This window comes from Ceratotherium simum, chromosome 5 (genome assembly GCF_057802395.1).
Source record: "Ceratotherium simum simum isolate JZ-2026a chromosome 5, ASM5780239v1, whole genome shotgun sequence".
NCBI classification, from domain to species: domain Eukaryota; kingdom Metazoa; phylum Chordata; class Mammalia; order Perissodactyla; family Rhinocerotidae; genus Ceratotherium; species Ceratotherium simum.
Genome location: NC_141904.1, coordinates 83826699 through 83840798, shown reverse-complemented (window position 1 = coordinate 83840798; position 14100 = coordinate 83826699). Strand labels below are relative to the sequence as shown.

Sequence of the window (14100 nt, the reverse complement as noted above, 5' to 3'; positions counted from 1 at the left end):
CACCTTTCCATATTTAAGAAAAATCTAATAAATATTAAAAATAAGCTTGAAGGCTCCCCAGGCCTGCCCTACAGGACACAGCCACAACTTCTCAGCCCACTTCTCCACAACTCGCTTCTCTACCCCCAACCACCTGCCATCCTCGGCCCATCACACCCTTGCAGACACTGGCACTGGTACATCTCATTTCCCCTGCTTGCGCTAGATACCTTTGCCTCAGTCTCATTTCATGCTTGAGAAACTCCCATTCATCCTTTAGGGCCGCACACTCCTTCTCTGACTTCTCCACCTCTGCCTGTGAGACCAGCTGCCTCTTTCCTTGCCCCCTCAGGCCAGGTGTAAGACAACATGGGAAGGTGAGGTCTACCGCAAACCGAGGAGCCCCTGCACCTTCTGAAGGGCCACAGCTCCTCACCTCAAGCCAAGTGCTGCCACTCAGGAGTACAGACCCTGAGTTATAGATTCTGGTTTTTCACGTAAAACAAGAAATCTCAAATTTAATGCATTTTTCACCCAGTCAGCAAGCATTTGTTGACCACTTACTATGTGTCAGCAGGCACTGTTCTGGATGTGGGGGTTCAGCATTCAATAAAGCATATAAAAATGCCTGCTTCCTAGACCTTATATTCTAGTTGATGAGGGAAGGAAAAACCAGGGGAAAGGCAATGTATATGTTAGATAGTGGAAAGTGCCAGGGAGAAAGATAAAACAGGAAAGGGAGTAGAAAGTGGGGAAGGGGAGGGGATCACTCAAGTCTTTTGAGTTCAAGGTAGAGGTCTGGACTGGAGGCATATATTTTTAGTGTGAACTTTCCAAAATTTTACATACTGTGAGGACCAAGCAGGCCGCATTCAGCCTATGCACCACCAGTTTGCCAACCCTGGTAGACAAGACCAGGACTGTACCTGCAGGAGGAAGAAAGGCTAGGAATATAAAAACATCAGTTATATTTTCACACGACTGACAATTGACAGGCTGCCACAGCCGTCAGCCCTCTTTTATACAAAGAAGGGCAACTGCCACACGGCTTGTAAGTGGCAGGATTCAAACCCAAGTTCCCCTAACATCCTAGAAATCAAGGCAGGATAGCAAAAACATGGAAGTTGAGAAACAGTATCAAAGGCTGAGATGTCAAAAGCCACGAGGACCTAAGACAGATCTAGGTCATGGAAGAAGAGTTTCGACAGCGGATGAGAGGCTATGGAGGCAAAGATGAGGCAGAAAGGGCAGGAGAAGAGACAAACCACCTGGCTTCAGAAAGGAGAGATTTAGCTTTTCCTGGCAGTACTGCCTGGTGAATTGTGCATCTCTAAAGGCAGAAAGGAAAGATCAAGTGGAGATGTCATTCCAGCTCTCACCACCGCCAGCCTGAACATTTTCAACGGTTCCTAACCAGCTCCCCACCCACTCCCCATCCTTTCTCTACAGTGTGCCAGGAGGCGTTCTACAATCTGGTAACGTCATGCCTCTGCTTCAAACCCTTCAATGGCTGTGCATTTGCGTACAGAATACATCCCAAACTCCTGAGCATCACATCAGAAGCCCTTCACAGGCTAGCCCCCAACTGTCCTTTCTAGCATCACCTCCCATCTTTCTCCACACACCCAGGTGTCCGGGGAATGGAGACAGGCGCTGGAGAAGAGGGAAAAAAGGGACCTCAGGGACCAGCAGCATTTCCTGAGACTTTTTGGACACACATCGTTCTTGTTGCCTTAAATGTCCTTTCCTCCTCCTTGTTCATCAGGAGAACTCAAATGACACCTCTCCTGTGAGGACTTTCCCCGATGGTTAGTCACTCATTCCTCTGACCCTTGGTATTTCAAACATCCCGGTTACAACACTCCACGCACTGTACTGTGATGAATGATTTTTCCAGTGTGTCGACCACTGCCTTCTTCTTTGCACCTCCAGCCCTTGACACAGACTTCCCCCAAAGCGCTGGACATCTGCTGAGTGAAGATGCAGGAAGCGGGATCACACGTGAAAGCTCTATCATTCGAGAGCCAAGATACACAATGGTTTCTTCTGTCTGGGCTGTGTCACCCTGCAGAGAGCTCCTCCAGGAAGGATCTTGCCCTCTTCCTCTCTCCACCCCTCACACCTAATGCTGCGCCAGGACAGAGCAGGTGTTCACAGAGGGCAGCAGCGGAAAGAACACGGACTTTGAAGACATACTGATCTGGGATGACATACAGCTCTGTACAAGCTGCATGGCCTTGGTCAAGTTATTTAACCTTTCTGAGTCTCATTTTCCCAGTGCCCAAACATAGTAGGTGCTCAAATATTTATTAATCGATATGTAAATATTTGTTAACTGATATGTAAAGATAATACTACCTATTTCATGAGACTCTGAGGCTTAAGGGAGAGTCTATGGGTCAAATACTGAGAATCATATTTCAGCAACTATATTATATCATAAATGCTCAAATTTTCCCTTCCATTCTTCCTTCTCTAAATTAACTGTAGAAATTTAGATACGTCATACTGAAGACTGAATATAAGGTAGGTGAAGATGCTCATAATAGACACATTTAACCTTTTCTATGGAGTAAATGAAGATCCTCAGCTGCCATGAGAATTTGAAAAAAGCTCAAACAATTGTCCTAGAGGTAATAAGGAACAAACAATGAGAGGTTGGCCAGCAGGAATCTCTAGTGATTCCAACATGCCCAGACTAGCTATGATCTGAATGTGCCCCCCCCAAAATTCCTATGCTGAAATCTAACCTACCATCTAAGGTGATGGTATTAGGTGGGTCCTTTAGGAAGTGACGAGGTCATAAAAGTGGAGCCCTTCCAGCCTGGTGGCATATTGGTTAAGTTCACGCACTCTGCTCCAGCAGCCAAGGGTTCAATCCCAGGTGCGGACCTGTGCACTGCTCGTCAAGCCATGCTGTGGTGGTGTCCCGTCTACAACACTGAGGAAGACTGGCACGGATGTTAGCTCAGGGCCAGCCTTCCTCACCAAAAAAAACCAAACAAACCCTGCTGCTATCTGCCCCCTACCTAGCTCTCCAGCCTCCACTCTGGGCTCTTTGCTCCACCGTACCACATCGTGAGGCAGTCTTGTGACTTCCCCAGCCCTCCCAACACACTGTGTGCTCCTTAGAAGCCATCTCAGGGCTCCACAATCCAACAGACTGCTTGGCACGCAATAACTCTCAAGTGCTTATTGACTGAAAGCAAGGCCTTGGTGGAACCCCAAGACTGCTGAGACAGGACCAGACTAGGACCAGACTCATCGCTCCACAGTTAAGCATTAAATGGATTTTTGCAAAACAAGACCTAAATGAGAGAATGGTGGGTCCATGATAGGATTAGACCCACTGGATTAGAGGACACATCCTCAAATCTGGAGTTCCTGGTCTGTACGAGAGTTGAGCCAGGGATGCAGCACACCTGAAACACTAAGCAAGATTAATTTCCTGCCCCTTCTGATACCAGGCTTCTATCTATAACTGTCACTGAAATTAAATGTAATCAATTAATATTATTTTATACTGTATCCAAATCCACTGAAACTGTATCAAGAAGGATTAATGACACTAAATTATATGAGCAAAGCCCCATATTTACCTGATTTACATCTGAGTCATATTCAGTATTCTCAGGCCAAAGACAAAGCTTTTCAACTCACCATTAAGTTAAAAAAAAAATCCATGTCCCCACACAAGGGTTCTAACTGTGAGGTCCACACTGAAAACACCTGGAGCACTTTGCCTAAGGGTTCCCCAGGATAAACACCCAAATACAGCCTCATTGCTCAGGTCTACATAAGAACCCACCCAGCAAAGCCTTAAAGACAAACTTACTTTCTTTAGGGCCTGTTTTTATTGCTTTTGTAAAATAACTTTATCTAGGGGCAGCCCATCTCACCCAAATAAGACTTTTCCTCCAGTCCTCCACATGTAGAACTTCTCCTCCCCTTTTAAGGCCCAGAGCTCCAAGACCTAGAATGCAAACTCCAAGAGGGCAGTGATCTCTGTTTTGTTACTAGAGAATCCCAAGCAACTAGAACACTCACTGCCTGGCACAAACTAGACCCTCAGTAAAATATTTGCTCAAAACCTGAATGAATGAGTGGATGAAGCTCACACAGGATGGCCGGCGTCATTAGCTAGTGCTCGCTGTCCTCTCTCTATCGGGAAACAACGGACTACAGGAGACTGAACTGTATTTGCTTCTATTTCCAACAGACTCATGGTCAACTTTCCCTCACACAAAAAAAGCTGGGAAAATTTTATTAATCCTTTTTTTAAAAGTGGATGAAATATACCTCTTCTGTGAAGCACTCCTCCATCCGCTCCCAAATACTTATGAAACCCTCCTGTGTGTGTGTTCCCATTGGGCAATTAAATGTTTAACCTCCAAAACAAACCCTGCCCCACCAAGCAAAACCCCAACATGCTGGAAACCATAACTTTGCTGAAAAGCCGCAGCAAGAACCAAATTCTTATTCTTGCTTCTACAATTCAAAGTGGTTTAAAGTACAAGGGCACAATTCCCTAAATTTACAACCAAAATAGACAGATGCATCTGTGTCTCTTGAGCATGCAATCCACCTGCCACTGAAGCGATTCTCCAACCGGCCTGCACATTACAACTACCGGAGAAGCACTGAAGAATCTGGCAGCCCAGACTACACCCCAGCCCAATTACATCAGCGTGGGAGGCAGGCACAAGTATTTTAAAGCTTTCCAAGCAAAGTGCTGCCAAGTTTGAAAACTAGCTCTCTGGGAACTTTAGGCCACCTCTGGCCAACCGCTTGGTTTCCCGGGTTTGCGTGAAGATCTCTGGGAAGACCCAGAGATTTTAAAGGACACGATCTTTTTCAGTCTCCTTCCACCAAAATTCTCAACATCTCAAGCCACGTGCAAGGGGCTTCACCGGTTGCGAGGCGTTGCAGCCACGTACCTTAAGGCTGCAGGCTCCCTCCTCGAGAGAAGCCATCTCTTCTAGCGAGGGGTTGGCAGGGCGCGGAAGGGGTTCCCTCGACGAAAGGAACCCCTGTGTGCTCCGAATCAGGCCGCCTTGGGAGGCAGCCCCGCCCACGCCTGGGCCAGACGAATGGGAGGAGGAGGAGGAATTTCCGCGGCGGGATGAGCCCCGGGACAGCCGCGGCGCGCGGGCCACATCGTCCTCGTGCTGGGCTTTCAGGCGCTTGGGGCTGCCAGCCCCTCCCGAACGCGACGCGGAGCTGTGAGCGGACCGGCGGGCGGGGGCCACATCACCGGGCTCCCGGGGGCAGCTGCGCTTGCGGGGACACCCTCCCGAAGTGCTGCTCCAGTGGTACTTGACCTTGCGCCGCTCCGACGCCATGGGCACCTGCAAGGTAAAGAGGGGGCCTGGATTCCAGCCCCACCCCTCCTGGCTGCCCGGCCTCAGACCCCCGCCCTCCCGGGGCCCCCTGGGGGAGGGCGAGCCAGAAGGTCAGAGCCAGCGGCAGGCCTCACTGACCTTTCCCCCTTCTTTCCACTGCCCATCACAGTTCTCACGGTTCCAGAGATGCCAAAGCGCTTCGACTGCTTGCGATTCCAAAGCGCTTCGGAGAAGTCAGAACGATCCAAGATTTGCCAAAGGCTCCGGTTCGACTTTCAAGCCCACAGCGTGCTTCCGCGATCACCCAGAGCTCCAGTTTGCATGGCGCTACTTCGGAGATGTCAAAGCGCTTCCGGGACTACGAAGCGCTTCCATTTAGTTTGGAACACAAAGCCCTTCAGAGACGTCAAAGCGCTTCAGAAGGCTGCAAGGCGCCTTAAGGTCCACGCATGGCGGCCGGACCCGCAGCCCCGGGGCGGGCGCGCGGCCCAGAGGCCCGGAACGCCGAGCGCAGGCCGCAGGGCAGGGCCGGACCGGCCCGCAGCCCGCCCTGCTGCCGCGGCCCCGCCGCCCAGCCCCGGGCCGGAAGGGGCCCGAGCCGCCCTCAGGAGCCGGTGGTGCCCCGGTCCGCCGCCTCAGGACGCCGCCCGGCCGCCGCGGCCCAGACGTCGGCCCCGCCACCCCCACGGCCCGGACGTCCCGCCCCGGCCGCCCGCTCGCCGCCGGCCCCAGTCCCGCGGCCCTGGCCCGGCCTCCGCCCCAGCTCCGACCACTCTGGCCACCGCCGCGCCCGCCTCCCGGAACGAGCCCTGCGGCCCGCAGCCCAGCGTGCGGCGGGGGCGGGTCTTGCGCCGAATGGAGGGCGCCCATTGCTCAAATCGGCAAGGGGCGGAACCCAGAGCAAGACGGCGCTCGCCTGTTGGTCAGGAGGCTTGGAGGCGGGACCCTACGCCTTACGGAACTCGTCCATTGGTCGGACTAGGCTGGGCGGGGCGACTCACGTGGGGCCGAAGAGCGCGAAGCTGAGGCAAGGCCGCAGTTCTTCCCGGCAGCCGAGTGTGGGGCTAAGGGGCGTCTGCGGTCCCCGATCCACGAGGGTCGCTCCCTCCTGCTCAGCGCGGTCCCCCTTCGCCGGACGCTTTCAGATCCGGATGAACTCATCGCACCCACATCAACCTAATCACCCCATTTACAGGGCAGGAGACTGGCTCAGAGAGGGCAAGTGACACACCCAGAAAGCAGCAGAATTGGAATTAGAAGTTAGAAGCCACGAAAAAAAAAAGGAGACTACGCAAAAATGTAAAATATCCGCCCGGCAAAAAATATCAAAGTCCAAAGACAGGAAACAAACTTAGAAAAATATTTGCAACACGTGACAAAGGGCTGATGTTCTTACTATGTAAAAACTCTTGCAATAAGATAATTCAGTATTAAAATGGGCAAAGGAAATGAACCAATGAACAGAAACAAATTATGAAAGGCTCGTTAACGTATGAAAAAATGGCTCCACTTCAGTAGTTTAAAAAGTGCGAATACAATTATGTTTTTACCCATTAGACTGGCAATGATCAAAAAGCACGATAATCTTTGTAGCTGAAGATGTGGGGAAATGCACTCCCGTACATCCATGATGGACGTTGAAATTGGTACAACCTCCTTGAAAGGCAGCACTGTTTGTAGTAGCAAGGAAGAAAACAACCTCGATATCCAGAAAGCAAAGCTAGTTCTATAAAATCCATGCAATGGAATACCAGGCAAAAAGAATGAAGTGATCCCAAAGTACTGTTGAGGAAGAATGGCCAAGAAAGACATGAAAAAACACAGGATCTGGAACAGTGTGAATGAAATACCCTGTGAGCAGCAAAAAATAATAATGAATAATAATAATAAAGGAGAGAGGGCCGGCCCCGGGGCTTGGTGGTTGGGTGAGCGCGCTCCACTGCTGGCGACCCGGGTTCGGATCCCCGGCGTGCACCGACGCGCTGCTTCTCCGGCCATGCTGAGGCCACGTCCCACATGCAGCGACTGGAAGGATGTGCAGCTATGACATACAACTATCTACTGGGGCTTTGGGGGGAAAAAATAAATAAATAAATAAAATCTTTAAAGGAGAGAGAAGTGGGGCCTGAAGATAAAAAATTTTTTTTACACCTGAGAATAACCACTGTGTATTTGTTTCTACTAGCTTTATTGAGATATAATTTACATATCATAAAATCCACCCATATATAATTCAATGGTTTTTTAGTACACAAAATGGTTTTTTAGCATATAATTCCATGATTTTTAAGTATATTTGGAGTTGTTAACCATCACCATAACCATAATCTAATTTTAGAACATTTTCATCACCCAAAATCTTGTGACAATTGCCACCACCCCCTCCACCCCATTTCTCTCTAGATTTGCCTGTTCCATAAAAATGGAATCATATGTGATTGGCTTCTTTTACTTAGCATAATCTTTTCAAGGTTCATCCATGCTGTAGCATATATCAGTACTTCATTCTTTTTATGACTAAATAATATTCCATTGTAGGGAATTCTGTTTATCCATTCATACGTTGATTGACATTTGAGTTGTTTCTCCTTTGGCTATTCTGAATATTGCTGCTGTGAACACTGGTGCACAAGTTTTTATATATGGATATATGATTTCATTTCTCTTAGGTAGATATCTAGGAGTGGAATAAACTATGTTTAACCTTTTGAGGAACTGCCAGACTGTTTTCCAAAGTAGCTCAACATTTTATAATCCCACCAGCCATGTATGAAGGTTCCAGTGTCTCCACATCCTTGCCAACACATGTTGATGTCTGTCCTTTTTTTATTCTAGTTGTCCAAGCAGGTGTGGAGTGGTATCTCATTGTGGTGGTTTTGGGGGGTTTTTTTGGTGAGGAAGATTGGCCCTGAGCTAATATCTGTTGCTAATCGTTTTTTTTTTTTTTGCTTGAGGAAGATTGTCGCTGAGCTAACATCTATGCCAATCTTCCTCCATTTTGTACATGGGACGTTGCCACAGCATGGCTTGATGAGCGGTGTGTAGGTCTGCACCGAGGATCCAAACCCATGAACCCTGGGCTGCCAAAGCAGAGCATGCGAACTTAACCACTATGCCACCAGGCTGGTGTTATCACTGTGGTTTTGATTTACATTTCCCTAATGACTAATGAAATTGAGCAACAAGATAAAAAAATGTTTTATCATCTCTGGAAGGATACCCCAAACTAGTAACAGTGGTTGCCTGTGGGGAGAAGAAATGAGGCACTAGGATCCCAGTGGTAAAAAGGCTTCCTTTCCACCGCATAATCTTTTGTACTGTTTGGATTTTTTGGTCACGTGCATCTATTAACTTAAAAATAAAAAAGGCCAATCCTCTGGAGATGCATGGAAAGACATCGCAGTGCCCATGAACCCTTGGAATTCCTATATAGAATTGTATACGTACATATCTACAGCTTGCTGAGGAGAGAAGGCCCGTAGCTTTCATCAGATTCTCAAAGTGGTTCATCGATCTCGCCAGAAATATATGAAGCCCTACTCTGGTAACGCAAGTATGTCTGCATAACCAGTATCCTGTTGGCATCAGCCCTCTATTGCTCAAACAGCCCGGGAACAGCACCCTGCTCATGATTGTAAGGTGCTTACCACGTGCCAGGTCCTGTTTGGAGCACGTGACACACACTCTAGTTGAATCCTCACAGCCACCAGAGCTTAGACAGGGGTGTCAGTACAGCTCACGGTCCACCGGGGCTGGAGCCCATTTGGCTTTGTGACACATCAGCACACAGCCGACCTTGCTGTGGGGCTGTTGGATGCTTTCATCAGGCAGGATCTGCCCCTTGCCCTGACAACAAACCTACGAAACAGGTACTTTTTATTCTCCCCACTGTATAGATGAAGAAACAGAGGCTCAGAATAACTCCCTAACCTGGCCCAAGATCACACAGCTATTAACAGCCAACATTTACAGCCGGCACCCAACCTCGGAGCCACCCCACGACACCCCTCTCATGGATGCAGAGCACCTTCTCCAAACGAGTTCATCTGGACACGAATAATTACAAGATATTTGTTGACTTTACCAATGTATTTTTATTTTACAAAAAGAAAAAAGACAAAATCACTATAGTAGGATTATTTAAAACAGGACACACTGAATTTAAAATAGCATTTGTTTCACAAAAAGATTTGCAACATGACTCTTCAGAAATATAGCCACTGCATAAACATTAGGTACATGGCAGAAATATATGCTTAAATTAATTAATTAATTTATTTTATAAAACAGGACAAGTGCATTTTCAATGTACTTCTGTAGCCATGTCTTACCTGTTCTTCCCAACTGCCCAGGGAGGAAGAACGAACAGGTGTTACTAACAAAGAAACTGAGGTTCCAGAAATAAAATGATTGACTTCATTAGCAGCAGAGTCAGACATGAAACTCGTCCTCCTGATTCTTCATCCAGCCATAAATAACACACATTCGCAAAATAAAAACCCCAGGGGCCGGCCCCATGGCTTAGCAGTTAAGTGCTCATGCTCCGCTACTGGCAGCCCGGGTTCAGATCCCGGGCGCGCACTGAAGCACCGCTTCTCCGGCCATGCTGAGGCAGCGTCCCACATACAGCAACTAGGATGTGCAACTGTGACATACAACTATCTACTGGGGCTTTGGGGAGAAAAAGGGGAAAAAAAGGAGGAGGATTGGCAATAGATGTTAGCTCAGGGCCGGTCTTCCTCAGCAAAAAGAGGAGGATTGGCATGGATGTTAGCTCAGGGCTGATCTTCCTCAAAAAAATAAAAATAAAAACCCCATTGAAAATATGAGCATTAGTGGGACGGGAGGATAAAGGTGCAGAGCGGGCATCAAATAAATATCTGTGGGTTGCAAGAGTTCCAGTAGAGAAAGCAGAAGACTTACAGAGCCCTTTGCCAGGTGTCTGGCGTTTGTAAGACCTGAGACCTTGAGAAAGTCAAGAACTGCACTGGGACACAAGCTGAAAATCTTTCAGGTCACAGATGTTTGCAGGCGGTTGTTGGCAAACATGACCCAGAGATCTCAATGTTGGAAAGTGCCATCAGCATTCAGAACGCTGTCAGTTGTCAAGGGGTGAGAGCTGGGTGACAGCATCTGCTGGGTGGTTACTGTCACACGCTCCCTGGAACCACAAAATCGCCCACACCCTGGGCTCATGTACCAGAATTTCCGCTTCAGTCTCCTGATACCCAGCTCTGACCGACAAATTCCAGAAAGGAAGAGGACTTCACGGATTTTTGTGTCTCCCACAGCTGACATCCCTTCTCCCCTACCTCACACTGGTAAAATGGAAGTTTCTCTCCCTCCCAGGAAAGCTGATGTTTGGTTTCTGTGTTTCCTGGGAGATCTTAATTCGCCTCATATCTTTTTCTTGATTTGACAGTCGTCTTTCCACTTTAGGACAAGTGTCCCCAGCTGTGTTCTGATCATCAGAGGCCAAAGAGCTCGACGCTGTCCAGTTGCTCCTCTTTGTAGAGCAGGATATTCTGCATCAGCTTCCTTTTGGCCTCATTGATCTCAATTTTCCACGAAGTCTCTGTAGCTGACGTTCAGCGGAAAGTAAAAAAATGCAACTTGAACAAAGGCATTTGGAAAGAGTTACTATTATTATAATCCCTAGAAAGTCAGACTTGGTCAGAGTTTCTCCCTTAAATTAGGTTTCTGAATCATGCCGAGTGTAATGAGCGTTTTCAGCGCTTCTGCCTTTGCAGGGACGCCCTGCCACCTGCCCCCACCTTTCAGAGAGGAGGGGGCTTCCATGCTCCTCCCCACGGGGGCTGAAGTGAGGTGGTTTAGAGTGAACACTTACACCCACTGTCTCTCTTTTTCCTCTCTCCTCCCCGTGGGAGGGGAGCAATAGGACTGGTACAGCCTGGGACATTCATTAAGCCACATTTACTAGGGGACAGGGACACTGCATTGAAAAGGCCTTCAGAATTTTTATTTCGGAAGGAAGCCTGGTATATTTGGACCCAAGAGGCAGAGATAGAAGGGATTTTTAGAAGCAACTGGCGAGGATGGGGTTCGTGTTGAGAAGCGAGGATGGAGAGGCGAGCAGGGGCAGAACACAGGCCTTGCTGATCCCGAGGAAGAGTTTTGACTTGATCTCTAAGTGCAGTGGGGAACCATATAAGGGCTTTAAACAAGGAGTGACATGAGTTGATTTTAAAAACCATTCTGGCTGGCCCCTGGAGAAAGGCCTGGAGAGAGGCCAGGGTGGCCCGGGAGGCTGTCATCCAGCAAGAGAAGAGAGTAGCTTATATGAGGGGGGCAATGCAGAGAAGCAGATGGAGCTGAGAGGTATTTAGGAGGTCACTGGATAGGACTGGGGGAGGGACTGGACATAGGAGGGCCAGGGGGAGAGGGAGGTATCAAGGACGACTCCCCCAGTTTCTCTGTGCAGTCGGCTGGTAGGTGAATGGCTGACTAACCAAGTGAACTTGTGAACGAGGGAGGTGGAAGGAGTAAACAATACGCTGAGTTAGGGACACACAAATGAGTGTGCATACGCACTCAAACCTCTGCACACTTACCATCCCCGGGAGGCTCCGGGCTGGCACAGGCCTCAGAGGAGGAGTTAGCCTCTATTTCCACACCAGCTGGAGGCCTGCCTTCTCCATCCTCTGTCGGGGGAGGCAAGGCAGCAGCCCCAGTCCAGGGTGCCGCCCCCATGGAGGAGGCGGCATCAAGGCTGGAATTGTCCACGTCATCCGTTTCTTCTGGGGTGTTGGAGGAAGAGCCTGTGCCCTCAGAAAGCCCACTCCAAGGGACCGAGGTCTCCTGACCTCTGAGCTGCTCCTCCACGGCGGCCACAGAGCCACACACCTTAGGGAGGAGACAGACAAGCACTCTTTCTGAAGTCAAGCATCTAACAGGCCTCCCAGGTCTCGGGAGAGAGAGACACTGGAAAACCAAATGTTTGTTGCTCTGTCCAGAAGAACAGCTTCCTTTCTTCGAAAAGAGCTGAACTTGCCCCCATCCAACCCAGCCACAGATGAGAGTACATGACAGAGATGGACCAGAGTATACCATTCCTCTGACCTTAATGATTGGTCCAGGTTTGGGCACATGACCCAAGCAGGCCCATCAGAATCCTTCTCTGGGATTTTTTTTCCATCTAAAGTTTACTGAGGAAAGACTCCCCTTTCCTTTCTAGCAGCAGAGCCAGACTCCCCACCAAACAAAGAAAACCCATTTACAGTAGGAGACAATGAAGCCCCCATGCAGAGTAAAGCAGAGGCAAGAGATGGAGACAGAGCCTCAGGCACAGAGACACACATAGTTGTACCTCTGCTGGTTGAGACCCTGGATCTAGCTACCCTAGCAATGCAGGTCCTGTCTACTGTTTGGTTCATTCATTCATTCACTCATTCATATTTTCCCTCCCTCCCTCCCCTCACCCCTCTTTCTTTGTGTGTGTGTGTCTAAGAGTTTGAGTTGAGTTTCTATCACTTTCAACTAGAAATGCCCTAAGTAATATAGATATTGCCCTTGGGGCTTTTCTGATTAGGAAGGTTAGGAAAATTAGAGAGAGGCAGGGAAGGAATGTTTCTTCTTTACACACACACTCCCTTAATAACAATAACAAATCTCATTTGCTCAGTGCCTTGCAATTTACAAAGCACATTTGACATGTGTTGCACCATGAGTATAGATAAAAAAATTAAAAGACCAGAGAGGTTAAATTCCCTGCTGAAGGCCACCCAGCGAGTGAGAGGCAGAGCTGACCACTGAACCCAGGCCTGCCTCTCTTCAAGTCCATGACCCAGTTGATCTCTCATCTTCCTAGCTTAGTTGTGAAATACTGGGGGCAAGGACCATTTCTCATTCCTCTTTGTATACCTAAAGGGCCCTATCCCCTTTATCCTACATAGCAAATGCCTCCACATCCTTCAACGTCCAGTTCAAATGTCACCTCTTGAGATAAATCATCATAGTATATGCCCAGTAAATATTTGCCAAGCTAAAAACTACATTCCCTTATAGCTAGGTACAGCCATGTAACTAGGCTTTGGCCTATGGGGTGTGAGAAAAAGTGATGTGTCACAACTTTAAAAGGAAGGGGGTGTGTTCCCCTCTTCCTTTTAACCACCTTTCCGTGGCTGGAATGCAGATGTGATGGCCTGAGCTAGAGCAGCCATATTGGACTCTGAAATGGAAGCCACATGGTAAGGATAGGAGAGCAACAATATAGAAGGAACCCAGCGCCGAGGCCACATTAGCTCTGGACTGTCTATGTTCAAACTGTTAAGCTAAAGAGAATAAACTTCTATCTTTTTTAAACCACTGTATTTTGGAATCTCCTCATTTTAGTACCTTCTTTGAGTGTACTTGAACTGATACACTGAACAAATGAATGAAATAATGAAGGGATGAAAGCCTGAATGAAAGAATAAGTGGTTGAGAGAGAGAGATCTTTTTACAACATAAATATGATTATGTTCTGCCCCTGCCTAAAACCCCTAGTGACTTCCTCAAAATCTCGACTGTGCCTGCAAAGCCCTCTATTATTGGCCTCCTCCCTCAGCAGCCTCATCACCAGCCACGGTGCCCCACGTACTTTGTGTTCTTGCCACTTTGACCTTTTCCAGGCCCTTGACCCTGCCAGGCTCTCACTCAACTCAGGCCATTTGCACGAGCTGTTCCTTCTGCTTGGATTGCTCTTCCTCAGCTTACACATCACTTCCTCGGGGAAGTCCTCCTGGGTGGGGCCCCCGTCACACACTTTCCCCACGCTCAC

General features: G+C 48.5%; 2 protein-coding genes across 4 annotated transcripts in view; both read right to left on the bottom strand.

Moving 5' to 3' along the window:
• Positions 1 to 6025, bottom strand: part of TATDN2 (TatD DNase domain containing 2) — a 29279-nt gene extending 23254 nt beyond the window's left edge. The window contains exons 1-2 of one of the 2 annotated variants that reach the window (XR_001389683.2): positions 5460 to 6025; positions 4917 to 5327 (exon numbers count right to left, since the gene is read on the bottom strand). Coding sequence is in view for 1 of the 2 variants with exons in the window: in XM_014779611.2 (XP_014635097.1) it covers positions 4917 to 5321 (405 nt within the window). In the remaining variant the exon portion in view is untranslated. The remainder of the gene's footprint in view (positions 1 to 4916; positions 5328 to 5459) is intronic. The other variant, XM_014779611.2, reaches the window with a different exon arrangement.
• A 1454-nt stretch (positions 6026 to 7479) lies between these two features.
• The window catches only part of IRAK2 (interleukin 1 receptor associated kinase 2), an 85931-nt gene continuing 79310 nt past the window's right edge, over positions 7480 to 14100 (bottom strand). The window contains exons 12-13 of one of the 2 annotated variants that reach the window (XM_004443595.3): positions 11894 to 12185; positions 7480 to 10902 (exon numbers count right to left, since the gene is read on the bottom strand). In XM_004443595.3, coding sequence (XP_004443652.1) covers positions 10790 to 10902; positions 11894 to 12185 — 405 coding nt within the window. In that variant the 3' untranslated portion in view covers positions 7480 to 10789. The remainder of the gene's footprint in view (positions 10903 to 11893; positions 12186 to 14100) is intronic. The other variant, XM_087431487.1, reaches the window with a different exon arrangement.